The 20,505-nt window shown below is 36.4% G+C and overlaps 2 protein-coding genes across 2 annotated transcripts; both read right to left on the bottom strand.

The window, feature by feature from the left end:
- Positions 1-9,394: 9,394 nt before the first annotated feature.
- On the bottom strand, positions 9,395-12,919 carry LOC130734352 (uncharacterized). The gene is made up of 6 exons (XM_057586717.1): positions 12,513-12,919; positions 12,015-12,129; positions 11,703-11,914; positions 11,579-11,606; positions 10,900-11,008; positions 9,395-9,726 (listed from the first exon to the last, which is right to left on the bottom strand). The coding sequence occupies exons 1-6, from the start codon at positions 12,768-12,770 to the stop codon at positions 9,645-9,647; spliced, it is 804 nt and encodes a 267-aa protein (XP_057442700.1). The 5' UTR covers positions 12,771-12,919; the 3' UTR covers positions 9,395-9,644.
- Positions 12,920-15,391: 2,472 nt separating this feature from the next.
- On the bottom strand, positions 15,392-19,718 carry LOC130734353 (gamma-glutamylcyclotransferase 2-3). Its single transcript, XM_057586718.1, has 8 exons — positions 19,473-19,718; positions 19,298-19,374; positions 18,453-18,506; positions 16,825-16,881; positions 16,670-16,710; positions 16,510-16,581; positions 15,817-15,896; positions 15,392-15,710 (listed from the first exon to the last, which is right to left on the bottom strand). The coding sequence occupies exons 1-8, from the start codon at positions 19,579-19,581 to the stop codon at positions 15,643-15,645; spliced, it is 558 nt and encodes a 185-aa protein (XP_057442701.1). The 5' UTR covers positions 19,582-19,718; the 3' UTR covers positions 15,392-15,642.
- Between the last annotated feature and the right edge of the window lie 787 nt (positions 19,719-20,505).

Here is a 20,505-nt window from a genome sequence, read left to right on the forward strand (position 1 = left end):
TTGGACTTGTACACCAAGAAAATAATCCAACTTGCCCAATTGCTTTAAAGCAAATTCTGAATCAAGTTTAGTAACAATTTGTTGAACCAGTGAAAGAGAATTCCCAGTGATGATTATATCATCAACATAGACTAGGACATAAACACAATCTGTTGCTGTGTGGAGAGTGAAGAGAGAAGGATCACAACAGCTAGGTTTGAAACCATTTCTGACCAAAGCAGCCCTCAATTTCTCAAACCAAGCCCTTGGAGCTTGTTTGAGACCATACAAAGCTTTATTAAGCTTGCAAACCAGCTGCTTATCTTCTTGCTGAAAACCTGGTGGTTGTACCATATAAACTTCTTCTTGAAGGGCACCATGAAGGAAGGCATTATTCACATCAAGTTGGTGAATATGCCAATGTTTAGTAACAGCCAAGGAAAGAATAAGCCTGATTGTGACTGGCTTTACAACTGGTGAGAAGGTTTCAGCATAATCAAAACCATGCACTTGATCATACCCCTTGGCCACTAGCCTAGCTTTATACCTATTGACAGAACCATCTGGATTTTCTTTCACCCTAAACACCCATTTGCAACCAATTGCCCTTCTATTGGAAGGAAGAGGAACAAGGGTCCATGTGTTGTTAGCAAGGAGAGCATCATACTCAGCTTGCATAGCCTGAAGCCATTTAGGATCCTTCAAAGCCTGCTTAGTTGTTGTAGGTTCAGCTTGTGTAAGAAGCAATGTAGGGTGAAGCCTAGGTAACACAATCCCTGACTTAGCTCTAGTCTGCATGGGATGAACATTTCCCTGAGAAATAACAGCTGCTGGTTGCTGAAATATGGACCCTGAGGAAGTAGGAGTGCCTTGAACAGCTGGAGAAGCACCTGAAGCAGTCTGCAAAGAGGGCATGGTCTCAACAGATGCAGTAGACCCAACTGCAGAAACAGGTGTACCTGGCTGAGGAGAAGGAACCACTGGAGCAGAATGTTGCTGCTCTTGGAGAGGAGCCAGTGTGTGACCATGTGGGACCAGTGGTATACAAGAAGAAATTCCCAAAGAAAAAGAGTCAGATACAGAGGAAGGAAACAATGTAGTGTAAGGAAATCTGAATTCATTGAATTTTACATCTTTGGAAATATAAATCTTTCCATCACTATCTAGACATTTGTATCCTTGATGAGAAGAAGAGTAACCAAGGAACACACACTCTCTAGACCTGAGCTCTAACTTGGAAGAATTATAGGGCCTCAAGTGAGGATAGCATGCACTTCCAAACACTCTCAAGATAGAGTAATCAGCTGGAACTTTAAGCAGTGTGTGATAAGGGCTGAGATTACTCAAAACTGGTGTTGGAAGCCTATTGATGAGAAAGACAGCTGTAAGGAAAGCATGATCCCAATATTGGGAAGGCATGTTAGCACAAGCTAGTAATGACAAACCAGTTTCCACTATATGACGATGTTTTCTTTCCACACTTCCATTTTGATGGTGTGTGTGAGGACATGTAATTCTATGATCTATACCTGTTTTGACAAAGTGAGGAATGAGAGGCTTAAACTCTGTACCTCCATCAGTTTGTACTGATTTCAGTTTTGTACCAAATTTTAACTCAGCCATTGCCTGGAATTGAAGAAAAACTGAGCTGGTTTCTGACTTTTTCTTAATTGGATATATCCAAGTAAACCTAGAGTAGGCATCTACACAAGTTAGAAAATAAAGGCAACCAGAAGTGCTTTCAACCGATGCAGGACCCCAAAGATCAATAAAAATTAATTCCAAGGGTGTAGAATAACTAGTAGTAGAAGATGAGGATGGTAAACGATGAGACTTAGCAACACAACAAGAATGACAAATATGAAATTTTGATTTATTAGGAATTGGAATCTTACAAGTGGACAATGCATTGTGCAGAGCCTCATGATGAGGATGCCCTAATCTATTATGCCATAAGTCATAAGAACTTTGGCTAGGTACAATACTAAAAGCAGAGTCACTAGGACTTGATACATCAGAATTATTCTTGGAAACAGCAAAAACAGAAGGAAACTGAATAGGAAGAGAATTCTTGAGAAATGTGGAAGAGTGCATGCCATCAAAGGAGTACATGCCATCCTTGCCAAGTGAGCCACGAAGAAGAACTCTAGAAGTGTCCTGTGATTTAACAACACAATGAAAAGGGTGAAACTCAAAGAAAACTCCATTGTCCTGTGCAAATTTGCTAACACTCACAAGGTTTTTGGTTATATCAGGCACTAACAACAAGTTTTTAAGAGTAAGAGTGGTTTGTGTGTGATAAGGAGAAGGAAAAGAGGCAGAACCAACAGATTTGATAGCCAAACCTTTACCATTTCCCATCAGGATTTGATCACTACCAGCCACGGACACACTATCTGAAACTGCAGAGGCATCATGAGTGACATGATGTGTTGCTCCTGAGTCTGGAAACCAAGTGCCAAGGTTAGAAGCAGAAGATGTTGGTCCTGTGAGCAACGCATGTGGTGCTCGAGGATGTGGAGCAGAAGCACGAGGAAACATGCCAAAGGGAAGAGAGGCAGGTGCAGTAGGATACATCATAGCACTTGAAGGATAGGTAAAACCAGCACCAAATCCTGCTCCAGTAAACGGAACTCCAAACTGTGCAGGGGAACCAAACTGAGACATGCCTCTGAAAGGAGAGTAACCAAACTGTGGTAGCATGCCAAAATTAGGATTGAAACCAAGAAGTGAGGCTAAGGCAGCCTGTGGTAGAACACCACTGTGTGAAGGAGACGCAGAAGGAGAAGAACTACCACGATGATAACAGATGCTTGCGTCATGGCCATACTTGTGGCAGATCTGACATTGAACGGAACGATCGCCGCCACGTCCACCACGATTTGAACGACCACCACGTCCTCCGTAGTTATTGTAGCCACCACGATCGCCGCCATAACCGCGTGAGTCACTGGAGCGATTGCGATCATCAGATCCTGACGAGTCAACGCTACTAGCAGCGTAGTTGACCTCGGAGTGCACCGGCGGTGGAGGCACAACTGTCGTCGGAGGTGGTGCAGTAGGTGTCGCCGGTGGTGGCGCAACCTGAGGCGACGGTGGTGGCGCAGATGCATGAGCGAGACACGCCGCTGGAGACGAAGCTTGCATCTGACGCACACGCGTGCGTTCCAAACGCGCTTCATGCGCGATGATCATCGCTTCAACCTGCGAGATCGAGCAAGGTTGATCGCGATTGTAAACAATCGTCATCAGAGAGCTATAATCATCTGGCAAACCATCAAAGATCGCTTCCAAGTGCTCGCGATACGAGATCGGGTCGCCAATCGTGACAAGAGCGTTCACGATCGACTTGATGCGTTTGAGAAAATCAGATGAACTCTTCGATCCTTTGGTAATGGTTCGCAATTCAGATCGAAGCTGTGTTGATTGCGCAATCGTCTGAGCCTGGAAGAAATCAAGCACAGCTTGCCACACTTCCCACAACTGCTTGCAATTCACCACAGTTGGAAGCACAGAAGGCGAGAGTGAAGAGAGAAGCCACGTGAACAACGCTGAATCCTGCTGCTCCCAAACCTGATATGCAGGATTCTCGACTGCATTCTCACGATCTTGCTCACTGAGAAACCGCGGTGGAATCTCTGGATGAACAAGATAACTCTGTAACCTATGTGTACGAACAATGCCTTCAACGTGTTGCTTCCAGGAGAGAAAATTGGAGTCATCAAGCTTCAGCGTGAGCTTGTGAACCAATGTAGAAGAACTCAACTGTGATTGAGCAACAGCAACCGGAACTGGCATAGGAATTGCAGAAGCATGATCTGCATGAACTTCATCAGCCATGATGAAGAAGAAGAGAAGAAAAATCAGAAAAGGATCTCAAGGATCGTAGAAGGCTCTTGATACCATGTTAAAGAAACTCAGAATTGTAAAAAGTGTTTATCATTGATGATTGAAAAGCTAATGATACAAGAGACTGATTACAACTTATATAGAACTCTATAGCTTGTTCAACAAGCTTAACAAACTCAAACTCTAACTGACTCAGTTGACAGCTAAGCATCTAACTAACTCAGTTGACAGCTAAGCATAACCGCATAGCCTAACTGAATTGCCAGCTCATTATAACAACCCTAGTGCTGACTGTTAGTACAGTCAGCAACTACTAAAGTGTAACTCTGTACACATTCATACAATGTACTCTAATAATCTTCCCTAGACAAGGGTCTCATAACTACGCTCCAAAGTACAAACAACAGTTTAGTGACTATTATTAGTGAAAAATTAAAAAAAATGGACAGAAGGAAACTGTAAAATATATTCAGCTAAAGGTTGTTTCCAGGATCTTCAATAAAAAGGGAATGTACATGAAGTAAAAATAAAATCACAAAAAAAAAAAGAAAAAAGAAATGAGTCAAATAACATAATTAGCTGTGGAAGAATGTACATATATTGTAGCCATGAAGATATATGGTATAGATCACATATGTGTTAACCTTTCTTGAAGAAATCTACTCAGAGGCTCAGCATCTGAATTTCTGAAAATGCCTGCTTGCCCAGATACAGTACAGACTTCATCCCCCTCCAAGTCCTGGCAATAATTTTTGGCAACAGTTAAACCTTTAGTATGAAGGCGAGGACCATAACTTCTCTAGCTTTCAGTAATTACCTACGGCTGTGAAAAGAGGGCAAGTTACTAGAAACAGAAGGCATTAATTAGATTAACACAATAAATTATATACCATGTTGGCCTCTTCTAGCTTTGAAGGGCATATTGTTTGCTCACTAGCTAGCACAGCTGCGTTTCCCGGAGATATTTCCAGCATATTATCTGGTTGTATAGAAAGTTGATTGGAACAAGACCAGGCATTTCCAGAAATTGAAGCATGTGAGGGTTTTGAAGCACTAAGAAAGTTATCAAAATTTAAGGATTCAACAGAACCCACCAAAACTGGTAAATTTAAACTTTCTTCCACAACAGTGGTATCCCCCAAAAATGTCCAGTCACTCCAGTCCAGAGATGAAGTATCTTCCTGCATTTACAAATTCCATCCCTAACTCAAATGATGAAATTACAGAATGTAAAACCCAGAAAGCAGGGATATTTATCTATCTTTGATACTTGTGTGTAAGTATGCATGAAAAGAATAAAAGTATTGAGATGATATCATGATAGTAAAACCCCATCACAACGACCATGTGCTTTACCCCAAATAGATGTTAGAGTTTTAGTTTAGGCACCAAAGCTTATCCCAAATCAAGCTACCTTTGATCATTCTAGAGTAACATCAAATCATGAATGCAACAACCGTACCTGAACATCTTCAAATACATGGACAAGAGTAGGATCACAGGTAGTTCTTCCACCCTCCCTCTTAGCTTCAGATAAACCATGTTCTGAATCAGCCGGCTCCTGAGACTTCTTTCCCGTCTTCCAAGACGAAAAGAATGGATGTATTTGCCGTCCAGCAAACAACCTTGAATTTTCCTGATCCAAAAAGAGATAGAAAAAACTCAATAAAAAGATTCTCATATCACATCAAACATAAGCAGCAACGAAACAGAAGTTACACGCTCACAACGATTCAATGACAATATTGTAACAGGTCATAAAAAATTGAAAAAAATCATCTTGGTTATAGAGTGAGCTGAGTTGCACTAACCTCAGCTGATAACTTCGCCTCCAACCGCAAATCAATCTTCCGAGCCGAATCAGGTGACGCCGCCTCCTTAATTCCATTAAATTTCAAATTTTTCTTTGGGGTGCTATTCTGCTTAAATAAACCCATACATTAGAAAACCAAATCCTCAATTATCCCATTCTATTTCAAAGTCTCAAATTCAATGCAAATTAGCAAAAATAAGTGCAAATATTCAATCAAACAGTGAATTACACTAAATTCACCACAATGCATGCTAACAATTAACAGCATTGAAAATAAATTTAACAAGAACAGCAATGAGTAATTTTACCTTGGAACTTCGCTTTCTAGGAGTGACTTTTCCGGGAGACTTCAATTTTGTGTTGCTGCTCTCGCCGGCCGGTGATCCTTGATCTTCTTTGCCTCTTCCTCGGCGCTTAGGTGTGGCGAGCTCGACCGGATCATTCATCGGAGGAGAGCGAATTGGGGATAATTCGATAGATTAGGGTTTTTTTTTTTTAAATTGGGAGTGTACCAGAACACAAAAAGCGTTTATTTCAGAGAAAATCTATTAAATATATAAATTTTTTGGAGGGAGTGATAGCTTTCTTCAAACTGCTATCATGTCATACTGATTTTATTTTATTTTTTAAAGATGTCATACTGAATTATTGATCACTTTAATCTGGGTTTTCTTTTTAAAGGGAACTTGGGTTTAATCCTATAACTTTTGATAATTTGAACAATATTATTTTTTTTAATTATAATAAACATGATAGATAAAAAAACAAAAAATAAAAATAATGCCTTTTAGTTGTCAAGAACTACATATATTATATACCAATTCGAGGTATTCTATATTACTATTATGTAAAAATCGTAAATGTCGCGTGTCATCATTTTCATTCGAAATTATGTTTAGTTTTAAGTTTTAAAAAAATTGAAATTAATATGAATTTTCAGTTTCTGATTTTTCTAGTTTTTAAGTTTTTTAAAAATTGTTGTCAACTTTATCAATTCACGAACACCGCCATCGGGCATTGTCATGCATGCATCATTTACCACCGCCACCACAACACGACAACTTCCACTTTTGTCGTGACCCTTTTAATCATCGTTGTCATTGTCACCTTGTAACCCCACTAGACCGCATGGTAGCCTCCACCACCACTCAGTACCCACGACTACCAATATCACCACCTAATACCCTCCATCATATGCCATGGAAGGTCTTGGGCAAAAAAAAAAACTTTGGTGGATGGTGTAGAGTTGCTATTAGGATGTAGGGTGTTGGGTAATGGAAGGTTCCAGATGCTGATTGAAATTGAGGGTGCTAAGTACTCAGTGCCGTAGTGGCAAGAGAAGCGGTGGTGGGCGTTAAGTGGCGGTGGTAGTGAATGGTGGATGATGTCGGGCAAAAATGGCAGTGGGGATGAGTTCCGACCTTCATAGTATAAGGTGTGAGGCATTGATAGTGGTGTAAGCATCCTAAACATGGATTGTTTGAAGGACCGATGCCATTAAAAAGTGATAAGGAGGTATTGCAATTTGTTGATTATGTGAAAGGGTTTGAAATGATTAATGTTCATCTATATACTTTATAAAAGAAAATCGTTATCCACAACATTATAACACATGACACTCTAAGAATGACTTTCCTCACACCCATCTCTCTGGCTGACAAGTGTCACAGCCAGAGAGACTTTCGCACATTAAATACAGGCATTAATACACATATTTAATTATTTTTAATTATACAAATCCATTTTCCTCTAATTTGTCACCTAATAAATTAGCACCTATTAAATGGACTCTCACAAATACAATTCATGCACAGCCCACCAAAAGCCCACAACCATAAAACAATTAAAAGGGCCATATTTGCACAAGAAACACAAAAAACATTCAGAATTGAAAAATTAGTATTAAATGCAACCACAGCGTTACTATTGTTTTGGCAATCAGATATCTGAATGTTAAATGCTTGACTTTTTCACCCGTGATTCCACGTTTTGCTGCTTGACATTTTTTCAATCATATTTGAAAATCCCACGTTTTTTCAATCAAATTTCCACAATTCCATGCGGGCCATTCAATATGCTTGACTTTTTTAATTTTGAACGAATAAATGATGGAATCATGGCCAGATTCTTTTATAAAATATATGATGCAATTAATTTTTAAAATAAATGGTATATTCATTTTTTTTAAATCACATTTGAAAGAATTTTTTTTTATTTTAATGCAATGACAATTTGTTTAAGAAAATTCTTTTTCGAATTTCATTGATTAATTCTAAACAGTTTAATTATAACCATTGATTACTATCACTTAATTTAATTATGTATCATTGACAATTTTAAACATTTAATTCGTTGACATATTTAAAAAAATCATAATATAATATTTAATACTAATTACTATTTAAAAAACAGAAAAGGTTGTTTTCCTTATTTAACATAAATTTAATTGAATTGAATTAAAATTATTTTATTACACATCAATACTAGGCCAAAAATTCAAATAGTCATGCAATTAATTATGAGCCAAATTATTAACTTTATTTATAATTAATGATTTCTAATTTTAAAGCAATAATTAAGGTGATTAATGATTCTAAAATAATTAATCCAAGTAAGTTTTATTTCCCTAATTACAAAGTCATTAATTTTCGAAAAAGTCAAAATAATTAAACATAATTTGCGTGTGTGGAAAATTAAAAAATAAAGATGTTTGTATAAAACGTTTTTTAGAAATACGGTTGTATGTACTATACTGTACGAACTATGTACTTGAACTAATTAATACATGTATATGTATACACACATCCTATAAAAAACTTCCACGGGAAAAAACATTTTACATAAAAAATAATTCATGTAAACACTAATAATTTTTGCTAACTCTTTATTACCCTTCGACCCTTATGTCTCATAGCTCTTACCACTTTTGCAACTCTTGGTAATAATTTTTCATCTAATTTAAGTATGTTTTTCACAATCTTAAAAATGTTTTTGACAAAATATTTATGATTAAATATATTAAGTTTTTTTCAAATTTTGCAAGTTGTGTGATACTCATTGTTATTTTGTTTGGTTGAATACTCATTTTTGCGATCGTCAATTCATTATTACGTGCCTAAATAATGAGATCAATATTCACCGTGCAACGCACGGGATAAAAACGCTAGTGTGTAGGTAAATACTAGAGTGTATGATGAAGGGAAAACCACCAAGAATGAAGGAATGATATTTTTTGAATATTCAATCGTTGTGACTGGAAGTTAATTTTGAACTTTTGGACAATCTAATTGAGTGAGGCACGGTGTTTCACTTCTTACAAATAAAGGGTTAAATAAGTCTCTAGTCCCTGTAAAATAGTGAACTATTGGTTTTGATCCATAAAAAAACTTTCCTTAAAATACACCCACGTAGTCATCAATAGATCACAAATGATGTGGAATCTATTTCCAGTTTTAAATGCCTGCATGGATTATTGAGGGACCAAAAAACAAAATTATTGATTTTCACCTTCATTATAAAAAAAAAACCTTCATCCAAACCCTATCTTCATTCCTTTCTTCTTCCTCTTTAATCATCACCAAGAACACACCCAGATATATATGATAAATCTAATAAGAGATCAATAGAATTTGCCCAAAAACTAAGCTCAACTGCAGGTGTGATTTCATATGGTTTAAAGACATTAACGACACCTGTTTTCCGCAAGAAAATCCAGTGCATCTAACGATAGAAGTCTTCAAGGGGAGCAAAAGAGAAAAACAAGCATTAAATCACTCCATAATTAAATATTAAATATCCAATACAATGTACCACAATCAGCAGCACTGTTAGAAGCCAATGAAGGATTCACAACAAGAAAAAGCAAACAATTTCATTTACAAATTATTTACATGAGCTAGATCAGACCTTGTAGGAATAAACAAATTGGTTTAGACTCAAACAAGGCACTATAAGCTCCATAACTATTCATTGTACACTTCCCATGGTCATGGAACAGACATCTTCAGAGACACTTGAGAGCGAGTTTACTGCCTGAATGAACACCATGTGCGGCAACTTTTAACAACGCACGGCTTTGGTACAGCCTGTTATCAAAATATTAAATAAGAGAAACAACGAAAAAATGTTAATAAGGAATATATTGACATTGACATAGGTTTTAGCAGCACTTAGTTGTACTGAAGTAGAACAAAGGCTAAAACTCATTGACCAGTACAGGAAAACAAGGATAAACTTCGTCAAACAAGTTCCTAGGGATGTTGCATTTCTCTTAAACCAACATAATTTCCTTGATTTGAAGGGTGAGAAACCCTTCTTTAATCTAGCCCAACCCCCAAAATAAAGACCTCTAACTTAGAAATTAAAGTCTGAAACGTGAATACAGCAGAGACACCCCACATAATGTCAACATGATCACAGCTTCGTTATATTGACCGAGAAAAGCAAAATTAGGTAATAAGATTAAAAAATATGAAGTTATTGATAATGAAACATCCAACCAAAGTCCTAAAGAGGATTGATCTGTATAACCTTTCATAATCTCTCTCCACAATCATATCTTGCATACTGATCTGTATAAACTTTGAAAACTTTTCTCTAGAATATGTTGATTTGCATACATAAAATGCTAACACAAGCATGCAAGATTATGTGTGTAAATGAAAATGGCTAAGGATATCCATCCAACTTAACTTTCAAATATAAGGATATCCACAACCTGTTTGAAGAAGTTTTTCAAACTAAATTCACCCCCCCCCCCCCTCGCTCTCCTTAGGTGAGGTCATTTGGGTTACAATGAGGAGGTAGGTACCTGCTGACACTCTTTATGTTATTCATATATACCTCTTGGGGTAGATCGTAGACGAAGATACTCATTAACAAGAAATTGACTTCTTTACATTGAAAAACCAATGGTGAGATCATGATTAAGAATATACACATGCATCACAAACTAGAAGTTATCTCAACTGTTGACTTTTAAATCAGTGATTATTGCCCAAACACGTTATTCTATAAAGTACTCACTTCAAATAAACCAAACCCCACACTTTATTCTAATCCATCCTTTTTGTTTCTCTTAAATAATAGTAAGACTTGCATTTAAAATATCACAGCAAAAGGAAGCATTGGATTATTTTAAAAACCTTTTTTAATTCTCATTAAGCCATATATCTGTCTGTCATGGCCAAGAAAAGTCAGGTATATAGTGTGTTCTGGAAAGCATTATCAGTTTCAGTTTCAGAGAGAGAGAGCATTACCCAGCCAAAGCAAGTCCCCAGGTAGACAGAGCATAAAACATCTTTCCAGCACTCCAAATATCTAAAATCTTTTCCAGTTTGCTTGTACCACACAATGCTTTTGATAGAGCTGTCATCAGATAATTAGACAAACATTTTCTTACTTAGTCACAACCTCAAAATGTGAGTAGTTGGAGACGGCATTCAAAATCATATCAATGCAAGTATTGTCAATGATTGAGGCAAAATAAATAAAATAATTAGGAAGTCTACAAAAGAAGCATTGAACTTAGAATGCAAGACAATGGTTACAGCTCCATGGAATAAGAAATTTTGATATAAAAAATGAAATCTAGAAAACAAAAAGAAGGAAATCATTATGTGATTATCTCAGAAATTAGTATTTTCCTCATCCAGCATGTTTAAGGGGACTTTACGTGCTTAAACTATTCGTGATGGGCAATAGACATCACGCAATGACTCGACAGTAGACGTTAGATGATAGATAAAACAGTTTTACAGTTGCTATAAACAATAGTTCCATATCCAGTATAAAAAATAAATGGACAGGAGAAAATATATCCAAGCCAATTGAGCAAGAGCAGATTATAAGCTACAAATCCAGATCCTTCTTACGATTTTAGTCAAGGAAATATAAAAGGAAACCCTTCAAGACATAATAATTTGATAGCAAACTTACTTTTCTGTAGTTCCTCTGGTGACAACTTCTGCAATTATAAGGAGGCAAATAATGTAAGGATGCAGCAGAAAAATCAGACAAAATAAATAACAATGTATATAAGTAGATACATATGTATATATACCAAAGCTTTTGGGTTTGACACAATGCATCTGGCCATAAAGTTGGCAACTCCTTCAATCACATGTTCCTCACCGATGACTAAGTAATTCTCATCATCAATTCCACTCGTTTCCTCTACATTACTAGGATCCATCTCATCTGTAACCCAAACCCACCAACTAGGTTCTTTTGAGTCAACATTGATCAAAATGTCAGCGGAACGATAATCAACCTCTGTCAAACGCCACCAGAAACACCAGAAATATCGTCAATATCCAAATAGTTCAACACATACAAGGCATCCCTTCAACAGCAGTTAAACCTAACTGAATACCTGTGGCCTCCTTAAAAGGAAATTGATTTCCTCCGCCCGCAGTTTCCTGTTGTAGGAACTTGAGCCGAGTCAGGTACTCATCAGACTTCACTGTCGCAACTAACCGAGTGTGCAACTGAAACCAAATAACCCCCAAAACATAAATAGTAACAAGGAAAAAAACATAATAGCTACACCCACAACACAATGCAACTAAACTAATAACCCTTGGAATCAAAATATGGAACTGCTTACTATTTTGTGATTGTACATGAAATCACATAGCACAACATGATTAAACAATACCAATACCATGCAGATTAACACACCCATTTTCCAAGAAATTAGCTTTGATTGAATTAAACTATTTTCTATCCAATTATCAACTACCCAATTAAAAAAATAACATTTTTAGGCCACAGAATTAAAAAAAAAATTAGAGAAAATTATTTTGTTTTTGATGAAATTAAATTATTAAGAAACATAGAATAAAGGGACATAAGGTATATATGTATATACATCGGGAGGGCAATTGTTGAGGAAGGAAGGTGATTCAGATAGGTTGTGGAGCAGCTTCAGATTCTGGTCAAGCAAATTTCTGAGGCGTCGATTCTCGGATCGGAGCAGCTCTGAGTCTTGGTCGGAGGGGCAGTTTTGGTCGGCGGTGGCGGGAGAATTGTGGTGGCGGAGGTGATGGCCGCATTCGACGGCGGACCACGCGACGTCGGCGACCTCAAGCACCGTCTTGGTCATCTCTAGGGCGTGGTGGCCAGTCATGGTTGTAGAATTGGGATCTTCAAAATTGGGTGAGTCGTTGAATGCAAATCCCTAATTGGAATTCAATTTTCACGAAGAAACAGGTCGTCGTCGTTTTCGTGTTGTGAGGAGAGAATATTCGAAGAAAAGAGGAGATGGTTTTGTCGTTTTGATTACCGGGCATGATTCTTATTTTATTATGTTTGGGCTTTGCAGTTTTGGTCCCTAATATTCTTGTTTCGTAATTTTGATCCTCAACTTTATTTTTAATTATTTTAATAAGAGAGAGAAAATACATTGGCTATTTTGGAAATAGACCAATCACCAAGAGTTTGTGAGATAATGTGTTCAAAAGTACAAGGTTGTCCAAGAAGGTCGGCCCGATCCGTAACCGAAAAAACTGTGGTCTATTTTGTGTAGCCGAGCGGGTTGGGTCGGATGACAGGTTTCACGAATGATTAAAGTTGGTTTGACGTGGTCCGACGCGGTCGGTTTCGGTATGGGCTCCTTCTCGATCGAACTGACCGGATAACAATAGAAAAAGAACTTGCGCCATGCCCATTTCTTATGACTATGAGTGTGCGAGGCTGCCCAACCCTTATAAAGCCTTAGTTTTTAGAGGGCTGCCCAAACACCTTCTAAAAAATCCTAGCCTTTGCTCTTCTTTCTCATTCACCAACAAACCCTAGAGCCTCCACCACCTGTCCATGTCTCTTCTCCCCTTCCCAACCATTGCAAACCCTAGCCGTAGTGCCATAATCCACATCCCTTATCTTTCGTTGTCTTCATTGTCTTCGACATTAACGACGTCCACTGTCTTCACCAACAACGTTGTCCTCACCCTTTCTACTCTTTGTCACAGATATGTGGAAGCTTAATCTCCTCATCCACATCTCCTAAAATACTTACTCCTTTATCTTACCTAAGGAGTTGAAGTTGTAGATAGAAAATGGAGGCGATCTCATAACGGTGTAGGGAATCATATCAAGGCGGAGGTAGGTTATGGGTTCCTCCACGGTTCTAGGTTCATATTTAGTTTTGGGTTCCTTCACCGTGTTCTCTTCTCTCTCCTCACTCAAGCACTCACGACAAACCATGTGCCTGTCGCGTAGTCAACGTTCTGGTTATGCTCCCTGCTCTGCCGCACAATGGATTCACCTCTGGGGTTGAAATTTGAGCATGCAAGAAGATGGTTTCTGCAGAACCCTCCCATGCTTTTGGGATTTTGGGTTATTTGATTTGTATGGATTTGTTGTTTAGCTTTTTTGTTGTTAGCATTTTCTTAGCATTTTTTTGTGTTGTGTTGCATGGATCTTTTTCTTTCATCTTTTTTTCTTCTTTTTCTGTTTTTTTTTTGCAATTATTTTCGGGAGCGACAACCCGTGCGAAACCACTTGGCAAAATCGCCACTCGACGAAACTAAACCCAAACAATTATAGTCAATGAACAGACAGTGGCAGACCTAATGGTTCGGTATTTTCAACCGATAATCTTGGTCTGAAACCGACTGAAACAATATGGTGGATATCCCTATTCAAGAGAGTGTGTTGTTAGCACTCCTCATTTGTTTGATACTCTAGAACTCGTCCAACGTTAACTTTCTCTCTTTTTGTGCTTATTTGTTTTGATGTTAGAGCCAACACAAACGTAATTTCACGTATTTGAGTTTAATGTGAATAAAAAAAACAGAATTTTAACACGTTTACTTTAACATAGATCTGCCTTGAATTCAGTTGGAATCTAAGCGCACACTTTACGATTTGTGTTTGAAATTATTGTGGCTGTTTTGGTTGAGTGCTATCGCCGAGTCTCACACCACATTTTGGTACCCCTGAATTCCATAGAAGTATATATGTTACTTTATTCTTTTTTTTCCTCATTTGTAGGGCAAATGCCCATGTTACTTTATTCTTCATCATAGTAACCTATTTCATTTCATATTTTTCACTTTTTACCTAATATAAAATTATGTTTTTTAGGGTTAGTTCCCGACGCTCCAAGAATATCTTAATATAGTTGACGCGGAAGAAAATGGAGGACCTAAGGAAGGCATAATGGCGTGCACAAATCTACAAGAAAGAGGCCATGGATCTAGTTGCTCCTAGTACACAAGAGGTTGCTCCTAGTAGACAAGAGGACATGGCATATCGTTGGGGAAAAAACGCATCAGAATTCACATTCTCATAAGTCATAATAGATGCTTTTCTATTTTAATATGACTTTGTAAATAATTTTGTATTTAATGTAATCTAAGACTTTCTATTTGACTTGAATTTATATATTTAACCTTCTTTCACAATACAAATATAATTTTCAATGACTTGAATTAGATGAAAGAACGAATTTAAAACAATGTTTCACATGTTTTCACAAATCACAAATTTGGTTTGAGTTTCATCTGTTCTGGATTATAGTTCCTGGAACAGTTTTCACAAGTTCAGAAACTAGACTCCAGTGATACATATTTTTGGAAAAGTACTTACCTGAAATTAGTTCCCAAAACATATTCATACAAAAATTTCAGAAATTAAATTCAGGAATCATGATATGACAATTTAGAGTTCCGAAATCTAAACTCCAAAATGTTTCCAAAGTTAAGATCATTTTTAAAATTTAGGTAGTTTTTAGTTGCAGATGATGGATATAGATAAGGGGGTGGTAATAGCTTTTGCCCCCATTTCAATATATGGCTGTCCATTATATGAAATAAAATCGATATGTACAAAAAAAACAAAGAAATCGACATGTTACATGAGAAGTATAAATAACTAGAGCTAGATATTATGACCCACTGACATTCTTGAAAGAATTGGAGTTTCCAATGGATATATAAATAAAGGGCTGCTCAAAGTTTTTGAATGTTCAATGCTAATAACAGAACACACTGAAGCATTCAGGGCTCCTCTGAAATAATACGCCTTACTTCATTTGCAAGATCAATGACATGCTTGTCTTTGCAACCTAAAAATTGATAAATAAAATGGAAAAGGGAGAATGAAGTAAATAAAGGAAATTTTAGAGAGAACAATTCAAATGACAAGTGAACTCCAGTTAAAGAGAACTTCACCTATTTGAAGGAGAGCCTTTTCAAGTAGGAAAAGATACTCTCTATTAGGTCCTGTGGGTCCTTCAGCTTGAACTATTTGTCTGTAGTATGAAAAAAGAAATAGGACAAAGTTAAATCTTTATGAGTGATGAGTCTATATCTCCACAAGGCATAAAAACATAGGTACAATACATGAACCATACATAAAAACTGAATGGTGCGTTTAGGTAAACAACTTAATTAAACGCTTATGAGAAGCTTATTGAAGTAAGCTTAAATTAAGTTATAGGTATAAGCACTTATTCATAAGCTAATCTGATCAGTTTATGAAAATAAGCTCAAAACAACTTCTAAGTAGTCATAAGCTCTCCAAAACACTTGCATAAATGCTTAATGCTATAAGATAAACTCAAATAAACTTTTCCAAACGGTACCTACAAAGTAGATAGAGAATTCAGTATGGCCATATATTAAGGCAACCTTAATCTAGAGGCACCTTCAGTAGTGCATCATAACAGTGAGAATCAAAACCAACTAATCATCACCTTCGAGAATTTCAGTAACCAAGCCTGTTTAAAAGTCATGCTTAAAAGACTAACTCATAGGCTTCTTGAAGCCATGATATCCAAACCAATAATAATAATCTTCAACACTCAAGTTTAAGTTTATCAACAAACTAAGACAGTAATACATGATGGTGAAAGAATTTAATACCTTGCAATATCTTCAACAGATGCAGGGCCTAAATAATTTACGTTAACTTTTTTGTTTGGAGAAGCTATATATCTGTAAAGTGTTCACACTGATCTAGTTAACTCTGGTAAAAAAACATTGCAAAAAGTGAAAAACTTAATAAGTTTTTTTTTTCACTTACACCAAAGCCCCAGAAATCGCTGGCGTTGTAGCATTCACCTCCTGAAACAAATTTAGTAGATTAAAAAAAATCATAAGTGGAATAATTACTATGATAAAGCAGATCTAAATAAAGTACTTAATTACTCTTAAAAAATCATGGACTATGGCACTTACAGTGAAAACATCTACATATTCCTTCTTGTCATATTGCTTCTCTCTCACTTCCAGATACTGTGCAGTAAATACACTTAAACATACCAATCTTTGACATTTAATATAAAAGAAAGAAAGATAGAAAGCCAATATGAGCGAACTGTTGTTTTTATGATTTTGTTAAGTACAGTAAAAGCAAAGATGTGGGCTCCTACCAACATTGAGGAGTACCATACACCAAATCAACAGATTCTAAGTGAGCATAATGCAATTTCCAAATGATACAGTCAACTTTGTAAAGAGTTTATGCAAATTCTGAAATATTACATAAATATATGGCTGTTAAATCGGTGGGCATTAAAAAGGGGTAGGAATTTAAGCCAATATCTTAAACGTATATTGCCTAATGTGTTAATTTCCCACCCACCCCCCACCACCCCCCCCCCCCCCCCACTTAACTGATTTTTCTGGTTCTGCCCCTGATCTCAAGAGGTGCTAGCACAAACATAGTTTTCAGGCATAACAGAGGCTTAAGCCTCTCTTTTTTAATTAATCACATTAAGTGCTGTACAAGACAAACTTTTCGTCTTCTGTATTTTTAGTTTCCTGTATGGGCCTCATTGTGATGTTGATATCATTGTTCAATAAGACTTAGTGATTATCTTCTAGGCTTATGTCGAATACCATGAACAATTTACTTAGTATAGAACGAAGTCAATACTACAGCTTAAACTAAGAACCTCCAATGAAATATCAACTCAATCCCAACAACTTAAGCATTTGGATTCAAATGATAGGTTTAAAGAAAATAGCTCAATCCTCCTTTATTTCACATAAAAGAAAAAAAAAAGTAGAAATGCATAATGATGATAGGTTTGGATGTGAAAATTGGACAACATACCACAAGTTCCACAATTTAAGTATCCGTTATCCATCATATAAAATAGAAGGAGACATAAACCATAGGATTCGGGAAGGATAGGTAAAGGGATGACTTCTTCAGGGGTAATTTGTGATAGACTATGAGTCCGTTCGCATACGAGCTTATTGGAGCTTATCTACTAGAAAATGCACTAAATAAGGTCAAATACGTGCTCTTTAGTTTGCATCCAAACGGGTAGTATGATGTTTTACATGACCTGATGTTGTGCAGTAAGGTAAAAAAGAAACTAAGTTCAATGTTGTAGAGGTGGAAATATTATGATGGATGAGTAGACACATAAAACAAGATTGAATTACTTATGAAACAATCAGAGAAAAAGTTGGGACTGAACAACCAGTTATAATAGAAAAGGTAATAGAGTCTCTCAACTTAAGTGATTTGGATATGTATGTGTGCAGATCACTTGCAGAAGTCACACTAAAGGCTTTGTTGTTGTTGTTGTTGTTGTTGGAATTGAATATCATAATCATCATTTCAAACAGTACACAGTATACCGCAACACTTCCTAGTACATAGCAATGCAAAATTCCTTGCACAAATCAATAAGGAGATCACAAAAATTCATTTCCTAAGCTGAGTGAGTATAAATGGCATATAGGACTTAGTAAGTTGGTCATTGGGGAAAAAAGAATAATAATATCATTAGTTTGAACTTTAGTTGAAGCAGAGGAATATAAATTTGATGTAACTATCTCAAAAAACATACCGTTAATGCGATTTCTTGATCTTCCTTATTTGAGATCTTGTAAGCAGCTCCCCACTGTCTCCTTGCAAAAGAGAGCAAGTATCCACTTCAAATATTGACTCATAAGAAATTGAAGATTATATTATAACAGAAAATTCAAGAAAACTTTTAGTGAAAAACATGAAATACTAAGAAGGCCAAAGAAATTAACTGAAAAGATAAAAGTTAAATGTCGAAACAAGATTGAGCAAAATTGAAATGTAATTCTGCTTTAACAACCATTACTCAAGCTAAATTTTGTTTTGATTTCCTTAAAGGACAAAATTCAGGGTACTTATGGAGTTATGGTCATACCCCACTTCTTGGAAGAAGGGGTTGATTTTAAATTGCGATCAGCAACTGCAGTTGTGGCTGCGATGTCAAGACTTTTAATCTCATCGCAATCACAATTGCAGCTGCATCAACTCACAATCTCTTGCAATATCGATGATCATGACAAAACTGTAACCACAACAGCTATCACAACCACAATTTAAAACTTAAGTTATATCTCTGTTTAACTTCATAACAGACACATCCAAAGTAAGCACAACACACATATTAAAATATTATCCGGCGAAACACCACTCCTTTTTTCTGAAATAAGGATACATTGAAGATACAAGTATATGGCAATGTATAAATTTTCAACAGCCTCTCAAACATAAACCCAATAGTCACATCATGATTTGCTTGCACACACGCTAGCAAATCTCTTCATAAACACTTCACTTCACCTAACAATTGATTACAACTACATCTACGACTATGATCAATTGATGAAGTATGAAACTATCAATATGCCAAATTGGGGTCTGAAATCTTACACATATTTCTCCTTCAGCAGGTTCCAGAGTAACAGTTCTTCCAGGAAACTCAGGGGTTCCTCTGTGATCAGTAGAGCCTAAAAGGGAAATACCCACAAACGAAAAAACACGGAGATTGTGATTTCTGCATTTGTGGGGAATTGAGGTGAAGAAAAAACGAGAAATTTTTTGATACCTTGGTAGAAGACGCGACGATAGTCTTTGATGAAACCAACAAGACGCTCATCGTATTTGAAGCCTGCTTTGGTGATCAAGGAACCGTACCCAAATACCCACATTACCATGGTTTGAAGTTTTGGAGTTTGAGGTGTGGAATGGTAATTGGGTAGCAATACAATACAAGTGAACTGTGAACAAACGCAGTGGTTTGGTAGCTAATGCGTAGTTATATTATCAGAACCTGAGAAAACAGAGCAGAGAGAGACCCAATCACGATTGAATCAGGCCGCGTTTGGATAAACAGCTTAATTAAGCGCTTATGGTCATAAGCGCTTATGACATAAGTGCTTATTCATAAGTTATTTTTAAAAATTTATTGAAATAAATTAAAAATAAGCTGTGTATAAGCATAAGCTGTTTTTCATAAGCTATCCTGAGTAGCTTATGAAAATAAGCTGAAAATAGCTTATGGCAAACCATAAGCTGTTTGCATAAGCTCTCCCAAACACTGGCATAAGAGCTTATGTTGTCAGATAAGCTCAAATAAGCTCTTCCAAACTGGGCCTCAGTCCATAAACTTGGCAAAATTAATATCTCATATCATATTGTTTATTTATTTATCTATTTGTATTTTGTTTTTTTTTTTATGGAAAATGTAAGTTTTATATAGATAGGTGTGTTCGCGGTTTGGTTTGGATCGATTTAATTTTCGGGTAAAAGTCTATCTATTCCATCCCCTCCATTGTAGTATCACGCAATCAACCTTAATCAATAAAATCCAAATTTTTATTTATTGGAATTGGACTTTGATTTTTCAAAGAAGTGTCCAAACTACTATACTGGTAACTAGATATTATATCCGTGCGTTGCACGGGTTTATTTACGATATTTTTTAATATTATATGAAAATTACTATAGTGTACTTATATAAATAATAAATATTAAAACATTTCTTCAATAAAAATATAATAGAAAAAATTATTGTGTTTAGACATCTAAATATATAGTATTAGAGTTTCTCTGATGCATTTAATTACTTGTATTAGAGT

The sequence above is a fragment of the Lotus japonicus genome, chromosome 1, assembly GCF_012489685.1.
Source record: "Lotus japonicus ecotype B-129 chromosome 1, LjGifu_v1.2".
Taxonomy (NCBI): domain Eukaryota; kingdom Viridiplantae; phylum Streptophyta; class Magnoliopsida; order Fabales; family Fabaceae; genus Lotus; species Lotus japonicus.

What these genes read in the sequence shown, in the direction of transcription:
- LOC130734352 (XM_057586717.1), bottom strand. Translation starts at nt 12,770, where the DNA reads ATGACTGGCCACCACGCCCTAGAGATGACCAAGACGGTGCTTGAGGTC. An exon ending in TCCTTTTAAGGAGGCCACAG is followed by an intron (nt 11,915 to 12,014) that starts GTATTCAGTTAG and finishes GGCGTTTGACAG; the next exon opens with AGGTTGATTATCGTTCCGCT. An exon ending in TGGGGACTTGCTTTGGCTGG is followed by an intron (nt 9,727 to 10,899) that starts GTAATGCTCTCT and finishes TTTTGATAACAG; the next exon opens with GCTGTACCAAAGCCGTGCGT.
- LOC130734353 (XM_057586718.1), bottom strand. Translation starts at nt 19,581, where the DNA reads ATGGTAATGTGGGTATTTGGGTACGGTTCCTTGATCACCAAAGCAGGC. An exon ending in CTGCTGAAGGAGAAATATGT is followed by an intron (nt 18,507 to 19,297) that starts GTAAGATTTCAG and finishes GCAAGGAGACAG; the next exon opens with TGGGGAGCTGCTTACAAGAT. An exon ending in AATATGTAGATGTTTTCACT is followed by an intron (nt 16,711 to 16,824) that starts GTAAGTGCCATA and finishes AATTTGTTTCAG; the next exon opens with GAGGTGAATGCTACAACGCC.